General features: G+C 32.3%; 2 protein-coding genes across 3 annotated transcripts in view; one reads left to right on the top strand and one right to left on the bottom strand.

Annotated features, from left to right (window-relative positions):
• Positions 1-3,076: 3,076 nt before the first annotated feature.
• Positions 3,077-13,750, bottom strand: LOC134283793 (uncharacterized). 2 transcript variants are annotated; one of them, XM_062766272.1, is made up of 2 exons: positions 11,531-13,750; positions 3,077-3,492 (listed from the first exon to the last, which is right to left on the bottom strand). In XM_062766272.1, exon 1 carries the CDS (start codon positions 13,560-13,562, stop codon positions 11,544-11,546), a length of 2,019 nt encoding a protein of 672 aa, XP_062622256.1. In that variant the 5' UTR covers positions 13,563-13,750; the 3' UTR covers positions 3,077-3,492; positions 11,531-11,543. The 2 variants fall into 2 exon arrangements, with proteins under 2 accessions (XP_062622256.1, XP_062622264.1); XM_062766280.1 differs by having other exon boundaries at positions 11,600-13,750.
• Positions 13,751-13,960: 210 nt separating this feature from the next.
• LOC134283867 (U6 snRNA-associated Sm-like protein LSm1) overlaps positions 13,961-17,075 on the top strand; it is a 27,117-nt gene continuing 24,002 nt past the window's right edge. The window contains exons 1-2 of the mRNA XM_062766384.1: positions 13,961-14,073; positions 16,813-16,881. Coding sequence (XP_062622368.1) covers positions 14,028-14,073; positions 16,813-16,881 — 115 coding nt within the window. The 5' untranslated portion in view covers positions 13,961-14,027. The remainder of the gene's footprint in view (positions 14,074-16,812; positions 16,882-17,075) is intronic.

Genomic DNA, 17,075 nt, shown 5'->3' with positions numbered 1-17,075 from the left:
ATAATTATACTGTGTATATAGGTAGTCGACGTTCAGGGAATAAACCGTTAATTACATAAAAGTAAAATAACTATGATATTTGAACATATAATCAGATACAGGAAAAAGTAAAGTGAAAAAAATTGTAATAAATTAATAATACTGAACGTTGAGCTTTTCCCCCCTAAATATAAATAAATTTTAAAAAAGTCTGTGCGTCACAAATTATCCAAGTAATTATTATTTTATTTTTTTTGTTAACATTCAAAGAAGACTGGGTTTTTCCGTCTATGTTCCAATGAAAAAAAAAAGATACCAATATTATGTCCATACCCTAGCCATAAAGGGTTCAAGGAGCATTTACATGTAATATTAAAATCTCCTTGAAAAAAAATTCTTTCTTTCAAAAAATGAAACTTGTATGAATAATTTGTGGCCATTTATTAGATAAACAATTAGATATATTAATTTATTTTCTATAATTAGTTAAGTATATGAACAACATTGCATCATGCCTGTATATTTATCCTGAATCACTTGTGTGATTCTAAAAACATGATGGCATGAAGCATTGTAATATGATCATTAAATTCATTTTTGGATGGACAGTCAGTCCTACCAATGAGATGTAAAGTTTTGCTTTATTTTCATGAAAAGCTCACCCTGAACAAACAATACTTTAGAGGTTAATGTGGATCCAGCCACAATATATATAATATACCACACATATATATAAATGTTTCATCAAACTACTTAAAGCAAATCTTGATACAGGATTTTCCTGTGATATTAACAATACAATGTAATATGTAAAATCTAATCTCAATATTCACATACACACACAGCAAAAGTAGCTTATTCTAGCTGTTTTTTTATGTGAATTAAATTCAGTTCATGAAAATTGAAATGAAATTGGACAAACTAATAGAATTAGACTTATAGAGTACAATGAAGAATGGAGTGGCTGCATGGTACAAAAAAGCAAAATTTTTGACATTGACGAATGTATGTACATGTCACTGTAATGGGTAAAACAAAGTTGACTTCCAACTGAGGGCAATGCAATATTAAGATTACATATATCAAAATATTGTATGCACATGGAGTAAACACAAGTTTGAATATGAAGATTTCATCTAGTCAATACTGAGACAGTTTGTGGTGCATCAAACAACATAGTAGTACACAGCAAAATACCAAGAGATGTACATCAAGAGGCTTATGGGTAACACAGCTCACCTACATCAGTTTGGTTCTGCTGTTCTTCAGCAGCAGCTTTTTAAAACTCCTTTTTAATTTCAATTTGTACCAATAAATTGGACCAACGTCTAGCCCAATAAGAAAGTTATAATTTAACAAAAGATAATAAACCAACAATTTTGAATGTATCAGTATCAATATGATTGACAATTTAACATGGCCATGCTGTTTTCCTGTACAATATACATTATGTATATTTGAATTGCTGACTTTGCCTTGACCCCAAACCTCAAAGGCCCATAAGTTTTAAAGTATAATTATATATCATACATATAACATATGAATGTTTTGCTTTATAATTTATTTCAGTATGATATTGCTTCTCTTGGAGATATTTTTTTTCCTTTGATTCTCCTATAAAATATTAATCTTTTTAATTATTGTAACCTCAACTTGAGGATCAATCCTGATCTGAACAAACTTGATTCAAAACTACCTGCCAATGCTTTAATATATCTAAAAGAAGAATTATCTACATACTAAATTTCAATATAAAAATTTGATCTCCTATTATAGCCTGACCTTATCCCAATTGAGTGTCATGATTTGAACAAACCTGTATCTATACAGCTCAACGCAGTTTTTACACTCACATTTTTTTTCCAACAAATTAAGGTCACATTCGTATAATGCAAAATTGTGTAACGTGACAACAAAATATATTCTAAAAGTAATTTATAACTTAATTTTGATCTTATTCTATTATTTTAAACAGAATGCAAACATAATAATTGGTAAGATTTTTATATACTCTTGGATGATGGAATATGGCAGTTCCCAAATGTTTTTTTCCATGGTTTTTCATCAATTGCAGCCGTTTTTGTATCCATTCATTTTAAAGCATACATTTGCCCAAGCTTAATACAGAAACAGTGCAGTTCATGTAACTTCTGTATTTTCTGTACCTGAATATGACACTAAGTGGCAAGATGATAGAAGTATTTCTCATCTGTTTGACTTCTTTCCATGTTAAAAAGAAGAAATTTTTTCAGGTTAACTTTCTGAATTCTAGCAAGATGAAAGATACCTTCCAACGCAAAAAGTCAAAGTTTCAGACCATAAATATAAAAGAATTTTCCTTTCAATACTAACACTATACTAGGTTGAAAGATAAACAATACTTTATTATCCTATCTTACATGATTTCTATATGCCGTTTTGTAATTTTTCGGTGCTGTATTTCGACAAACCCAAGACAAGTATGGAAAATGTGCAAAGTCCTGAGAAAAAAACCCATCTGTAAGAAGTCAATATGAACATTTCAACTATTAAAACAGTATCAAAGAAAACTCGATTAATTAATCTACAAATACCTATGGTAGAATCATACACATGTAACATCATGCAATTTATAAACAAATTACCTTTTTAAAAAATGGAGTTTTAAAACTTAAGATATAATGATTTTAGAGAATATGCACCTTCAACATATTAAAATATATAATAATATAAGGGTTATGTCTTGTACTCAGGCTTGTTAATTTAAAGTTTTAATGCAAGAAAATGTGACCTTAATTTGTGCGAAAAACCATGCAAGTTTAAGAAGTGCGTTGAGCTGTGCTTACTCATGGCTTTGTGCTCTTCTGTACAATCGATATCTATACAAAAAACATAAAAAACTAAAAACATAAAAAATTACAAAAAACATATAACAAACAAAATGTACAGGATTTATAGTGCCTGCAGCCATGATCCTTTTGTCAAAAAAGAGAAAAAAAAATGAATTTTCTCTAATTATCATATAACAGTCAACAGTCAATTGAAAAAAAAAAAAACTTTTTCAGTTAAACATCAATCATTATTATTTCTATTACAAAATGATATGTCACAATAACTACACAAATTAATTAATTAGTCTCATCTATCACAGTCATCGTGAGGATAATGAGTCAAAAATATGAAAAATATATAAATACATGTATACTATTGCACCAGGTCTAGTATCATGGACGGATACCCAATACATTAACCTAATTATCTTAGACACTGCTATATAAAACAAAGCAGTTATTCCTCCTTTTCTTAATCAAAATAGATCACAGGTAGGGGGATGAAATTTGTACTCCAACCTCATTCCAGTGGAGAAATAACGTTCAGCAGCAGTTGAGTCGAAAATAAAGATGAGATGACATTATGCCTAGTACAGGTCTCTAACCCCAGCCTCTAGCTGTTGTGGTTGTGATGATAAGGCAGTTATAACACTTCAATTCTAGCACTCATTTGGGATTTATTGTCTCTGCCAACTAATAACACCTGAAAAGAAAAATTAGAGAAAATAACAAAACCTGGAGAGAAATAATAATGCAATTTTTTAAAAATGTAAACATAAAAAAGAAACAATTAATACTTGCAAAATTTCTGCAAAAAAGTTGTTGTTCTATACTGCACTTGATGTCATTAGAATAATTAATGTTCATTATCTCAGATTTAGTTAAAAGTGATATATCTAAACATTACATCTAATAATAGAAATAACTGTCACTTGATATAAGCTTTGGAGATTTGGTTGCAGTTTCTTTGACAGACACATTTTACAACAAATTCATGGAATCAATCCGAGTCAATATTCAGTAGGTTTATATGTGTTTTAATATAACCTTCACAGCTCATTAATTTAAATGGCAGTGTCATACTTTAAATGTGAACTCGCTGTGTCATGAATGTGTGCATAATTCAGAACAAAAAATATGTGATTTCACAATGCAGAAATTTCTTCTATAAAATATAGATATATTATAAATTACAGAACAGGCAAACCCGACACCCGGGAGATAAGATACTAGATCATAGTATTAAACACTTATAGCTGACATTTTATTCATTCAAGAATGCATTTAATGAAACAAGAATATTGAATGTGCTTATTGCTATTATTATATCTTATAAAATAAAAAATAATTCATTATCTTCAAGTCTTCAAATTTAATAAAAAAGTTTAATAAACACAGTTTAGCAACCACAAAATACCAAAGAAATAAGAGTTCTAAGTGATTGTATACATATAACGTATATTTCTTTTATTCATTTAATATGTAAATTTTATTTGGTCACCCGAGTAAACTCAGGGGACCTTCGTGTTTTCCTCCATCATCGCACTGTTCATTGTAAGTTAACATTTGAACATTTTCAGTTTCTTCTCTGCAACCGCTCAAGCAATTTTTGCATAAAGCATCTATTTATATGGGTTATATATTATTACATATATGTTATATATACGGGTTAAAAGGAACAAAAATTGTGAATTTCATGGTCTTTGCCCCCCGCCCCCTCCCCCCTGGGCCTGAGGGATGGGGCCAAAACCACTAAAACTGATGCATTCCTTAAAAATCTTCCTCTTTACTCCTGGATATCAAGCAGTCAAATTTTTGCATGGTTTGATTGTAATAAGAATTGAGTCCTCTACCAAAATTGTGAAATTCATGGCCCCAGGGTCAAGTACGCGAGTTCTAGTGATAGAGCGAATCAAGCTATATAGAGTGCATAGTGATTATTTCTTTGAAAATCTTCTTTTCTGCTCCTGGGCATTAAATAAAAAAATACTTAATGTATAGTTATGATGAGTAAAAGAGCCTCTTCCAAAAAATTGTGAATTTCATGGCCTCAGGGTCAGAGATTCTGGTGTTAGGGTGCAGCTATCTAAATTATATAGTGAAAATGCATTAATTCTTTGAAAATTTTCTTCTTTGCTCCTGGGAATTAAGCAGGTAAAATACCTTAATAGCCTATGATGAGCAGCAATCCTTCCAGAATTATGCATTTTATGGCCCCTGGGACAGGGGTACCATAGTGAAGGGGGGGGGGGCTCTAATTATATACCGAAAATAAAGGAATGCTTTGAAATCTTAGTATTAGTCAAACAATTATGATGAGCAAGGGTGCAATGCATGTTACAACGCACTTTGAAAAATTACGCACTATGAAAATTTTTTTTCAAAGTGCGTTAAATTTGGGACCAAGTTAACGCACTTTGAAAAAATTTTATTTCTTTTCAAAGTATGTTAATATCGACCATATTAACGCACTTTGAAAAAATGTCAACATTCTTACAAATAATCGGTATGATAAATAATTGACCCTGGTTGGATAACTTTTTGGTGATAAGGTCACTTCAGGACCTGAAATATTGACGTTTTAAATATTTTTAGGTTTTTAAAAATATTATAAAAGGAAAATGGGTCTTTTAGAAAAAAATATAGAGAGATGATTGTTTATAAAAAAAAAATATAGAGAGATGATTGTTTAATATCATTATTTCATTTCTTTTTAAATGTCCTAGTCTGTAATAAGTAAATGTGTGTGTGTGCAGGTAGGGGGCTAAAAGTGAACGACTTAAAGCATAGCTTTAATCTTAAGAAAAAGGGGAAATGATTTTTCAAGATTATGAAAATTCTTTTTCATACTTTTACTGTACTTAAACATTTCTAGTTTTCATCTGTTTTAAGTTAAATTCAATTACTGATAATTTTCAACGCCACACCGGTAATATAAATACATATCCATTGTTTAGGTATAGCATATGCATCGAAACTGGGTGAAGGGCAAGGGGAAGGGGGCTTAGCCCCACTTATTTTGGAAAGATATACATTAAATAGGCATTGAAAATGTGGCTTACCCTTTTTTCGGTTTATTACTCCCCTCCCCGTTTTATTTGTTACCGATGCCTGTGCATTGAAGAGAAAGAGTTATAGGCTGAGAGTTCTTCTATCCGTCTTCTCCTGTTCTCGATGGGAGTAAATCAATTTATGAGTTCTTTTGAAAGATAAATAACAATGAAATAGAATTTTTCCATTATTAACATCTAACTCCAGAACTTTTGTTTTCACATATTTTTTTTCAAAGTGCGTTAAGTGTCTCCATGGTAAAATATATTGATGTAAACTCTTAACGCACATTGAAAAAATTTTTCAAAGTGCGTTGAGTATGTCCCAAATTTAACGTACATTGAAATTTTTTTTCAAAATGCGTTGATTTTGTCCCAATTTTAACGCATTTTGAAAATTTTTTTCAAAGTGCTTAATTTTTTCAAAGTGCATTGCCACAGTGCAATTTCCAAAATTGTGAAATTCTGGATCCAAGGTCAGGGGTTCCTGTGGGGTGGGGGCACTTCATGCACTGATTATTGCTAAATATTACTGATTAGTTGAAATGAATTATTTGTTCTCCTCCTCTGCCTTTGGGTATTTAGTAACCAAACAAAGCTTACTAAGTATATTGTTATTATGAGCATTGGTGCCTCTTTCAAAATTGTGAATGGCAATTGGCCTCTGATTTAAAACATATGAACTAAATGTAATGGTTGGAAAGTTGTTACATGATGCTCAGGTGACCTATAAGGCCCATGGGCTTCTTGTTTTAGATATCAGACTTCTTTGTTTAAATTTTTTTTTTTTAAATTGGTAAAAATTGAATATATTGCATATAAGTAGCTAGTATTAATGAAATAAGAAAAGAAATGGTGTACATAAATGTTTCTGAGGCAATTAAGTATTAACGTGACTCTATATCATTGCCTATATACATGCAATATATATTGCTTACCCAGTAATAACCTCAATGCTCATATTATAAATCTCTATTAACATTCAAAATTCTCCCAAGTGCTGAATTCATTAATTATCACCTGATAACTATATACACAAGTTGACACAATATACCAATGCCTCATTATTTGACAAGGTAGCTACATGTCATTTGATAAAGCTGTGCAATATGCTTTTCTCATCTTCAAACTTAGAAACCAATTAAAGAAATTTCATTTGATAAATATATACTGCTGTGCAATTGATGTTGGGGGGACTCTGGGGGCTTCCCCAAGTGGGTCCACAAAGCCTTGGTGGGGGGCCCCTGGACTCAGATTTTTTTAACAATCTTCATACATTTTCTTGAGGAAACTATGACTTACGCTAACTTTGACAATTTGGGGGGGGGGGGGGGGGCAGGTGTGCAACCCTCTTAAATCCGCCACTGATATACACTGGAACAAGTATATTGATTTTGAGTTGTACATAATTCGTACATTCCTTAATTTTCTTCAGGAATATATATTAATTACAGTATTGTGGTCTGGCTCTTATAATATTTCATTAATTGACTGGCAGGTATTGATTTTGAAATCATGGATAGCCTTTGATATCTAAAGGTGTTTGCCATATTAACTGAACCTTATTAACATTGTGCCCTTTAATAACCCTGGCCATCATGCATTTGAATAAGCCAATTTCTTGCAATATGTTGCATATGTGGGATAAACCATGGTGTCATTTGATGAGAACAAAATGTAAACATTATATATACTTTTAAACCCTTATGTTATACAGGTGTGGATATATAATCCTACTTTTGGAATTGATGTTTAGAACTGGGGGGAGCCTTAAAAAATCCAAAAAAATACGCAAAGTGTGCATTAATCTTCTCTCTACAACCATTTGTTGAGAAAATGTCAAATTTTGCACTTTTAAATGATAATTTTAAGTTCAAAACAAGGTATCGTTGTCTTCAAAAAGAGTGTAAAGAACCCTGAAAGTAGTTCATTGATAGCAGCACCTATTTTTAGCACAGAATTTTGTTTTCCAGACCTCTTCTTAATATGGAGGGACATAACAATCTTTAAATGTAGAAGAGAATTACAGTTGCAAAATATTTCAAATGCATATGAACACTTTTAAAAGAGGAATTGTGTTATAGTGTGACTTGAAGCAATTTATTTAGTATTATTATCTAACAGTTGTTAAATAGTGTACGTATTGAAATAAACTCTTTGATTCCAGGTAAGGAAAAATGAGCACCATCAAAGTTTAAAATTAAGTTTGCCGCAGATAACTTATAATATCTATCAAAAGTTTAATTATCACCAATGAAACACAAAGTTAATAAACACATAAAATTGATAAGAAAAACCTTGTGTTAGTATCTACTAGTACGAGGGGCAATCAAAAAGTTCTCGAACTATCTCTATACCTACAAAACCACAATTTAGATTAGAAACAAACTGGGTGCACACTCAAGTTCTATAAATAGCATATGGTGAATAAAGTTTTGCTCACAATGTGAAAATGAAGTCATTATGCAGGTACTTGTGACAAAAAATGGTTTTTTATTCAACAAACGGGTATATCTTAAAAATGCCTTTGAAGTAACGTATAAGAATTTGTTCATGGTTTATTAAGACAAATGACTTCCTAATACATGTAATTCAATCAATGATTGGATAGATCGTTTTAGTGAAGGAAGGCAGGTTTATACATGTTGCCCGGTGAAAGCAAGTTTGAAAAGGGTTTTTTTTTAAAAGTAATATGCTATGTTTTTACACTTTGAAAAATACTTGAATATTTCAGCAATAATATAACTATCAAATACCTATTATATAGTTTACTTTTGATCACCCCCCCCCCCCAATACTAGTACTCTGTCAAATAACCATTTACAGTTTTCATTACAGCGGAGCAAAATTTGAAAAGGAATATATTGATTTTGAGTGGGTAAGGAGATTTAATAAATAATATTTTTTCTTTATTTGCCCATTTTGTCAAAATTACAATTTTACAGAGTAGAGAAAAAAATCAAGATAATTAAATATTTTATACCATCTTTAAAATGACGTTTGGTAGACCTCCCAACTCAGGGAAAATTATTGGGTTCGTATTTATGGTGAGAAAAAATTTTTTTTAAAAATGTAAACATATTTGTTAACGGAAGAAAAAAATATCCTGTAATTGGATGTAAAATAAAATTGAATCGGACCATTTCTAGATCGGGAGAGATGGCAACCAAATATTTTTTATAACGAATGGTCTTATAAGGCTAGTACATGTTCCATCACATACTTTGTGATGCAAATTGTTTTAATCTCTGGCACTATTTTGAAAAAAGAACATAGGATTTTCGGAAAGGGGGGGGGGGGGTAGTCTTTCGATGATAGACATAGCATATGCAATGGACCTTTGTTTGCAAACATTGTGATTGCTTCTAAATTTCAAAGAAACAACTCAATATATTTTATCAAGCTTCATATGTTCAATGAGCGAGAGCTATATCAACATAATGAGACATGATGCGTTTTTATGTCCAAACATTTGTCCATACAATGTGTTGGTCATTGCAAACACTCAAGCTATTTATGTGAGGTGCCTGAAGGAAATACTTAAACTGCCTATTTTTTCTATCCAACTGCTAAACAAAATAGACATATGAACCAACTTTTCGAATGTAAGACATGTAATTGCAATTTGTTTTTCAGGCACCGCATATTGTTTAACATTTTCAAATTAAATGCTAAGCATCCTCCTTGCAGTGCCCCATTTCAAAATAACTTCTTTCGCCACAGTAAACTCATATGTTTAGGGCATTTTTTAGCTTTTTTCTTGAGTTTTAAAGGAACCAACAAATTATCAAGACTTGAAAAATTATATAATCATGGTAATAAACGCATCTATTCACAGCAGATATATGCACATGTCAAACACGTGCTCGGTGTAATAATATAGGGGTTAAAATCTTTTTTCATTAATCAGACGAAGCGATATCTAAAGGTGTTTGCCATAAACACATGGCCTATATGAAAAATCAAATTTTCAAGAAATTTAGAACCTGGTAACATTCAAACTAACACCATTTTCAATGCATTTTTCATCTCGTGCCCTTTAATAATTTCCTGGCCATCATGCATTATTATTTATAATTTTGCCAATTTCTTGCAATTTGATGTTGCTATATGTTCTTGGCATTTCTTATTTCACACCAGTCAAGATCCAATTGGCTTGTACATCCCCCTTACCTGCTGTTCATACATAAATGTACAAACTGCATGAACTACAGATATGGTTTAAATTCAAGAGAGGAGCTAAATGGGGATGTTGATCCCACTCCAAAAACAGCACTCTGTTTTTAGATATCTTTAAAATGAAAGGAATTTAGTTGTTTCAACTTTTTCATCATACATGTATGTACTTTTACTGAATTCATTTCCTTGTAGAATTAGGCCATATCTAAATTGGCTTTCCCAATGCTTCACTGTACAACAAAGAATTAGGATATGTGCATTTTTTAACATTAACTCGATAATTAAGAAACATTATCATTAAAAGAAAATGTTACTGTAGTTTCTTAAATTTATGCATGAACTTAATTATTTCGAAATTTCACGAGAAGCACCACACACAAATTAAATTACTGGTCTTTATCTTTTGGTGCTGAAATTAATTTACGTAAAATTTCTTGATCAACTGTCGATTGCAAATTATAATTCTTGCGATTTGATGTTGAAGAGCCCATTCGCCATAATAAGAACTCACAAAAAATAAGGAATCTACAGTAATACTGTCCCATATATTTCCAATGTATTACTTTGATTGTTAAGTGTAGCCACACCACCCTTCTCCCTGGAGGTCAAGATTTAAATCTTGAATCTACATACTTTAATCTACGTTACCTGGGGATGCATCCATACAACCTACAGGGAAATTTTCATCCCCATTTTATTTTTGCACCTTTCCCCCTACCCTGAGTTGGGCGAATTTAAAATGTAGCGAATTCAAAGAATAAAGCACAATTTCTTCAAAAGAACTGCGACTGGACAAATTAAGACCATGTATATATATGCAGGCAGAATTGTTTTGCAAACTTGTGTAAAAAGGCAACAATTTCACCGCCGAAATATGGCTGAAATATTGCCGATCCGGCGTTAAACAATAACAATCAATCATCTATGGTTAATACAATGACCTTGTCAGCAAATACAATTTATCATTGAGTCAAATGCTGACTGATGTTTTTCATACTAATTGTTAGTCCATTATTTATACACTGAATTGATGAAGGATTTTCCCGTTAATTCCTGATCATGACAAGGAGCACACAGTGGGTGTGACCAGTCAGCAGGGGATGCTCACTCCTCAATTGCACCTGATCCCACCTCTGATATTTCGGAGGTCCGTCATTGCTCTGCTAGCTCCTATTTTATAATGTTTTATGTACTTTGATATTGAAAACTGTTCGTTATCTCCATATCCTTCATTAAGAAATAAAAATGTGCAAATTTTACAAAGAGATGGACAGACAGATGTGGAATACAAATCTTATCACAAAAGCCCACTTGAGCCTTCAGCTCAGATGAGCTTAAAAATGTCAAAATATACTTGGTGCAAGCTTACATCCTGTACAACCTGTGCATGATAAATGAACAAGCTATAAAACAAACTTACAACCTGTAGTCTTGTACAAAATATACTAACAGACTTATTCAAAGAAGTTATGTCTTCCAGAGTAATCCAGATTATAAAACAAATTATCTCACCCACATTATGCTTTCATTGATTCTCATTAAGAACTTTTCGAAAATCGTCTGCAACATCCACCAGCTTACAGCCACTTGGGGTCATGACCTCCAGACTGCTCCCAGAATCCTCTTTCACGGTTTCTTGACTTTCCTTCTTTTCAGATTCCACTCTTGGTAACTTGAGATATAACTGATGTCTTCCAATCTCTGGCCCACATTCACCTGATTGTTTTTCTTTTAAATTCTCTTTCTGTTTCAGTGGACTCTGAAGTGGTTCTAGCTTAAAAGGTTTTTTCATTGTCAGGTTCCTGTTTTCTATTCTTGAGCAATCTTTCAGGTATGAATCGTTGACTTCTACATTATCAGTATTCTTGAGCAATCCTTCATCGAGTGTTTCTTGAGGATTTTGTTGATTTACATGTAAAACTGAGAAAGTTTCAAAGTTTGTATCATTAAATGGTTTTATTTTACCATTTTCACTGCTGTCAGTATCATTTACTGATTGTAGATTTTTAGAACATGTTGCTAAGTCTTGGTCTTTGTTTCTTGGACATTTTGTTGCAATGTTGCAGCTCATTTCAAGTCCTGAGTCAGCAGCTGCTGTAGAAGCAATGGACACTTTGGAGACTGTTACGTCTCTTTTCTCGGATTTAGTTGTTTTCCGGACCTCTGGTTGAGAACTGCTGCGCTTCTGCAGACTTGGATGAATCTCTTCCGACTTCTTTGCAGAGATTGGGTGAGAAATTGAAAAAGGATCCAGCTCATTACTAGAGTCATAATCACTTGTTTCATACTCAAATCCTTGGAGATTTCCCTGTGATCCCAGAACATCACACTTTCGGCCACGGATCTTAATATCATCATAATCTGACTCTTCATCTGAACCAGTCTGGATATGAACACCTTGAGAAGTAGCAAAGAGAACAGGAACTTGGAAACCTGAGTTATGTACAAATGCTTCTTTCATCTTCTCCTCTTTTCCTTGTTTCTTATCATCAGTGTATTTCAGTTCTAACTTTTCATGACGTGGAGGGTTCTCTACTTTAATCTCCAAGTCCACAATTAGATTAGATTTTCTACATAAAATTATATTTTTAAATAGTTGCCAAAGTTCTTTTTTGCAAAAAAGTGCCAAAATTGGCAAGATGATAACAAAACCAAATCTGAACCATACCAAACTAACATCAACAGTGTAACTGTTTGGTATTTCAAAACTACTGTTAATGTTTAAATCTTCACTATAACGGAACATTCGAATTAACTGTGAACTTATATAAGGTACTTCCAAAATTATCCACAGGAACAACAGAATTCCGGTGTATTTTGCTCCTTTAAGTTCCCTTAGTAACTTGGGTTCTGACTCTTCCTTGGAATATTGGTTTTGGCTTCTTTTCGCATGCTCAGAACATGTAACTTTCATTGCAAGGGAAAAGAAAATAATTGATACACTGATGGGAATAAAAAAGCACACTAGTGTTATGATAAGAGTATAAATGATTGAGACATTGTTTGCCATCATGCAGAGTTTTACATTTTCATGAACATCAACTTCTATTGAACCAAACAACAAAGGGACACTAAAAGCAACAGAATGTACCCAAGTGTATATAAGCATAATGATGAATCGTGGTATACTCTGAAATTGTTCGTATTTATCACTATGTCGAGTGGCCATCATCCGATCCAGTGTCATAAACATTAACCCAAGGATGGTTTCAACCCATGTGAGGTTCATAAAAAAGGAATTCAGACGACATAGAAAATCCTCACTGCTCCATGAAACTGATCCAATCGCAGTTATCAAGGCAAAAGACATGTTAAATAGACAGTCTAAGCAATTCACAAATGCCAAATTGAGAGAGAATAACTGTAAAGCGGACGTGCGCTGTCTTTTACTGCATCCAATTGTTACAATAAGGACAACATTGCCCAATAATCCCACCACCATGAAAATAACCAAAAACACCAGTTTTGCTGTACTTTCCTCCGCCGGAGAATTCGTCCCAGTTGATGTTCCATTTTCCAATGAACTAGAATTACTGGCAGCCATCACCCATGCAGATATCGATTAACCATTTAAGGAATTTCCAGCCATTTCCAAAAGATATTAATCCCACTCAATGTTTGACGGATAAGTCTTTGTTTAATTCTTGATAGATGTTCTCTCTGAACGCACTCTATTTTGCAGGACATGTTGGTTCGCGTGTAGTACCTGCTTACACACTTGGCCTATTTCGGTTGTTGACATTAGTGCCGGAAATACGTCACAATTTTAACTAATATGGTAGTTCGTACTTTTATTAGGTAGGTTACATTATACAAACATTATGCATATTTGTACGAAATAAGATGATCTTTTGCTTTCTTTAGAAATCAAGATATTATTTTTATCTTTAAAAGCTTTTATTGTTTTAGAAATAAATATCGAATATACTAAGTAGGAGTTAATGCGAACCGAGTACCCCGGTTTTTGTTGCGAATAGCATGATTTCCCGAGAAGTGGTTGTATATTGCTATGAATTACCTTCCAGGAACAGCTAGCTTAGTAGAAGAAATAGATAGTATGTTATCATACATTATTGGTTGTAAAGATTGCTAACGACTGACAAATATTCATTCTGACAGCATACAGTGTTGGGGGGGGGGGGCACAGGGGCTTGCTCCCGGCGTGTAATAATTATTTATTTTTTAAAAAATAATTTACAGTTATAATAAAACAACTCAAGGGAGGACGCCATTTTGGACCCCTTCCTCGCTTCAACCTCTGTTTTTTGTTAGATTTTCCCGTTTTTTATTGACTCATCGCCTCAGATCTTCTTCTAAGGCCTTATGCTTGAATTTTCCAGTTGGAGCCTCTACAATACACATTTCAGATTAAAAATAATCCAAACGCGCTTATTACGGCAGTTTGATATAAAAATTGTAAAAAAAAAAAAAAATACAACATGATGCTAATTAAAATCTTAAAAATAATTTGTATATATTTACAATTTAAGAAAAGGATAAAAAAAATTATATGGGGGAAAAATTGTCTTTAATACCTTAATAGGCATATTGTAGAGGGCCCTGGTGACCGCGGCCTAATGCCACCTCGGCCAATTGACATCTCTGTTCATTTTCATTTTTAGTTCACCTGAGCCTTCAATCACATTTCGTCCGGCATCTGTCTGTAAACTTTTCACATTTTTGAATTCTTAAAAACCCCAGAGCCAATTTCAACCAAACTTGCAATGAAGTATCCTTAGGTGAACCCATATGAACCCATTCAATTTTGTTCAAATGAAGGACCATGCCCTTTTTCAAAGAGAGATAATTAAGGACAGATGATACAAACAAATTTTTTCTTTGAAAAAGATTTAATATCATGTCACAAGTTTAGAAAAGTGGATGGTTCTTAGAATTTTTTCTCCTAGGAACTGGAAAATGATAAAGACTCCGAAAATATTAGTAATATTTCAATAAAAAAACAAATGTAGACAAATCACATTCAGTAAAGGTTTACAGGTGAAAACAAATTTCAGAATATGTTAGCATGGTGCTAAAAGTGTAATATAAACTTAAGAAAAATGTAACAAGCCAATTTTATTAGGAAAGGCTAAATGGTAAAAATCAGCCTATGTGATATTGCTAACTTTTTGTCATTTTGTTCTTCCTCACAAAATTCACCTGGTTAAAGTTTATATTACAATTTTAGCACCAAAGTATCATATTCTGAAATTTGTTTTCACCTGTAAACCTTTACTGAGTATGATTTGTTTATATATATATTTTTTTTATTGAAATATTACTAATATTTTCCAAGTCTTTCTAAGAACCATCTGCTTTTCTAAACTTGTGACATGATATTAAATCTTTTTCAAAGAAAAATTAGTTTGTATCATTTGTCCTTAAGAATTAGTGAGAAAATAATGGCATCTTTTAAAAATCTTCTTCTCAAGAACCACTGGCCCATAAAGGATGAAACATATATGGAAGCATCCTGAGGTAGTGTAGATCGATTCATGTTTGTTCAAATCATGACCCCCAGGGGTAGGGCAGGTTTGTTCAAGTCATGACCCTGGGGGGTATAATGGGGGATCAAAGTTTTATATAGGAATATATAGGGAAAAAATCTTTTTTTCATGAACAAAAAAGCCATGATTAGTCATATTGATGTGGACAGGAGGCATCCTCAGGTAGTATAAAATCAAATTTGTTCAAATAAGGGTTCCCGACTCCGAGGATAGGTCTAGGCCACAATAGGGGTCAAATGTTTTCAAATGAATAAATAGAAAAAAGTCTTTTGCTCAAAAAAAGCAAAGCCATTTTCATATTGATATGGAAGCATCATCAGGTAGTTTAAAATTCATGTCCCCCCTTTGTAAACTTTTCAATACTGAACTGATTTTTGCTTTTTTTTCCTAGCCAATATGCTCAGGTGAGTGATGTGGCAGATGGGCCTCTCGTTAAAATATGTTGGCATATTGTAGAGGGCCTTGTGGACAAATGGGGGGTTTATTGGATGAAAATTTTTACACATTATCCTACATGTTATACATTTGTTTTTCCCCACTATACTTCTCAGCTCGTCAGTTAGGAAATGAAATTTTAAATTCTGCACTATACATGTAGATAAAAACATACATGTTTATGGATATATCATATGATAATGGGTCCAATCATATTCATTGTTTTGCAACACAGACACCATATTTATTATTTAAAGCATGCTTTTTTTTCTGTTCACAAAGCTTGCTCTTCAAATGGTAGGGAATTATTCCAACATGTGTACCAGTAACATAAGGAAATCCAAAATCGCGAATTCGTGATAAAACCAACATTAAGTACATATGTATTTGTAGTTCCAGTTTTGGTAACAAACATTTTTATATACCTTTGACTAATTTTGACACATTTTTGTCAATTCTTGAAATCCTAGTAATTCCATACAAAGTAAAGCAGTTTTAACATGCTGAGAACACAATCATGCACATAGGAGTAGTCCATTGGATTTTAATTTCTCTCCCTAAACACATTCTCTTTCTCCATAAGATTTCTTGCATATACAACCACAATATACTAAATATTGTGGTTGTATATGTAGGTTCTTCCTAAGACATAGATTATTTTTTCTTAATATTATGACATAACTTGGGAATATGCTAAGACAAGATAAGTTAAACAGATAAGTAATGAACTTTAGAAAAAGTTCTTTCCTAAGATATAACTTAGTCCTCAAGTACTGGTAAAAAGAAATTAAACATAAAAGCTTATTGACAAACTAAATGTCTTTAATATTATTAACTTTTATTTTTGTGTAGAGAAACTTCTTGTTGTACTAAGAGATGGAAGAACACTGATTGGTTATCTCAGAAGTATTGACCAATTTGGTAAGTCAAAACCTTATTCAGTTCTGTCATAAAAATTATTGACTTTCTTTTATTTATTTTTGAAAGAATATTGATGATTAATTATTTTGTCTAAATGTAATAGTGTAAAGACACATTTGTGCACTTGTTCTTCAAATAGTTTAAAGTACTGATTTTTTTTTCTAGGGATAGGTGACATTCTACATGTATCAAAT

The sequence above is a fragment of the Saccostrea cucullata genome, unplaced genomic scaffold (assembly GCF_032062105.1).
Source record: "Saccostrea cucullata isolate Sc308-1 unplaced genomic scaffold, CSIRO_AGI_Scuc_v1 ctg146, whole genome shotgun sequence".
Lineage (NCBI taxonomy): Eukaryota > Metazoa > Mollusca > Bivalvia > Ostreida > Ostreidae > Saccostrea > Saccostrea cuccullata.
The sequence above is the reverse complement of the archived record's forward strand: the minus strand, read 5'-3'. Positions and strand labels throughout refer to the sequence as shown.